General features: G+C 69.6%; 1 protein-coding gene across 1 annotated transcript; it reads left to right on the top strand.

Moving 5' to 3' along the window:
* Window positions 1-2: 2 nt before the first annotated feature.
* Window positions 3-339, top strand: DQ04_19871000 (hypothetical protein; the record flags this gene model as incomplete). Its single annotated transcript, XM_009317865.1, has 1 exon — window positions 3-339. A coding segment is annotated over one exon (337 nt), but the record flags the coding sequence as incomplete, so codon positions are not given.

Here is a 339-nt window from a genome sequence, read left to right as displayed (position 1 = left end):
GTGTGAAACAGCCGGTGTGTGTTGCCTCCCTCTACTGCGGCGTGTGGGACGCCGCAGTGGAGAACTACACGGAGCTTAAGGCGCTCCTCACGCTCATGCGCTCCAACTGTGAGGCGTACAACGGCGTCGGCAGCCGGCTTGCTGCGGAGTGCCGGGAGCTTGTGCGTGTCGGCTACCGCGCGGCGAGAGACGCGCAGACGGACGAGGAGCGGGATGAGGCGGAGGAGGGTGGACTCGTCATTCCCCCAGCGCTGCTGCTGGACCTCGGCGCCGGCGGCGGCGGCATCGGTGCTGCTGCTGCCGCCGGCGGGGGGTGCAGGATGCTCGCGCCGCTATCGG

This window comes from Trypanosoma grayi, assembly GCF_000691245.1.
Source record: "Trypanosoma grayi strain ANR4 Tgr_1987_V1, whole genome shotgun sequence".
NCBI classification, from domain to species: domain Eukaryota; phylum Euglenozoa; class Kinetoplastea; order Trypanosomatida; family Trypanosomatidae; genus Trypanosoma; species Trypanosoma grayi.
This window is presented reverse-complemented; position numbering and strand designations above follow the sequence as displayed.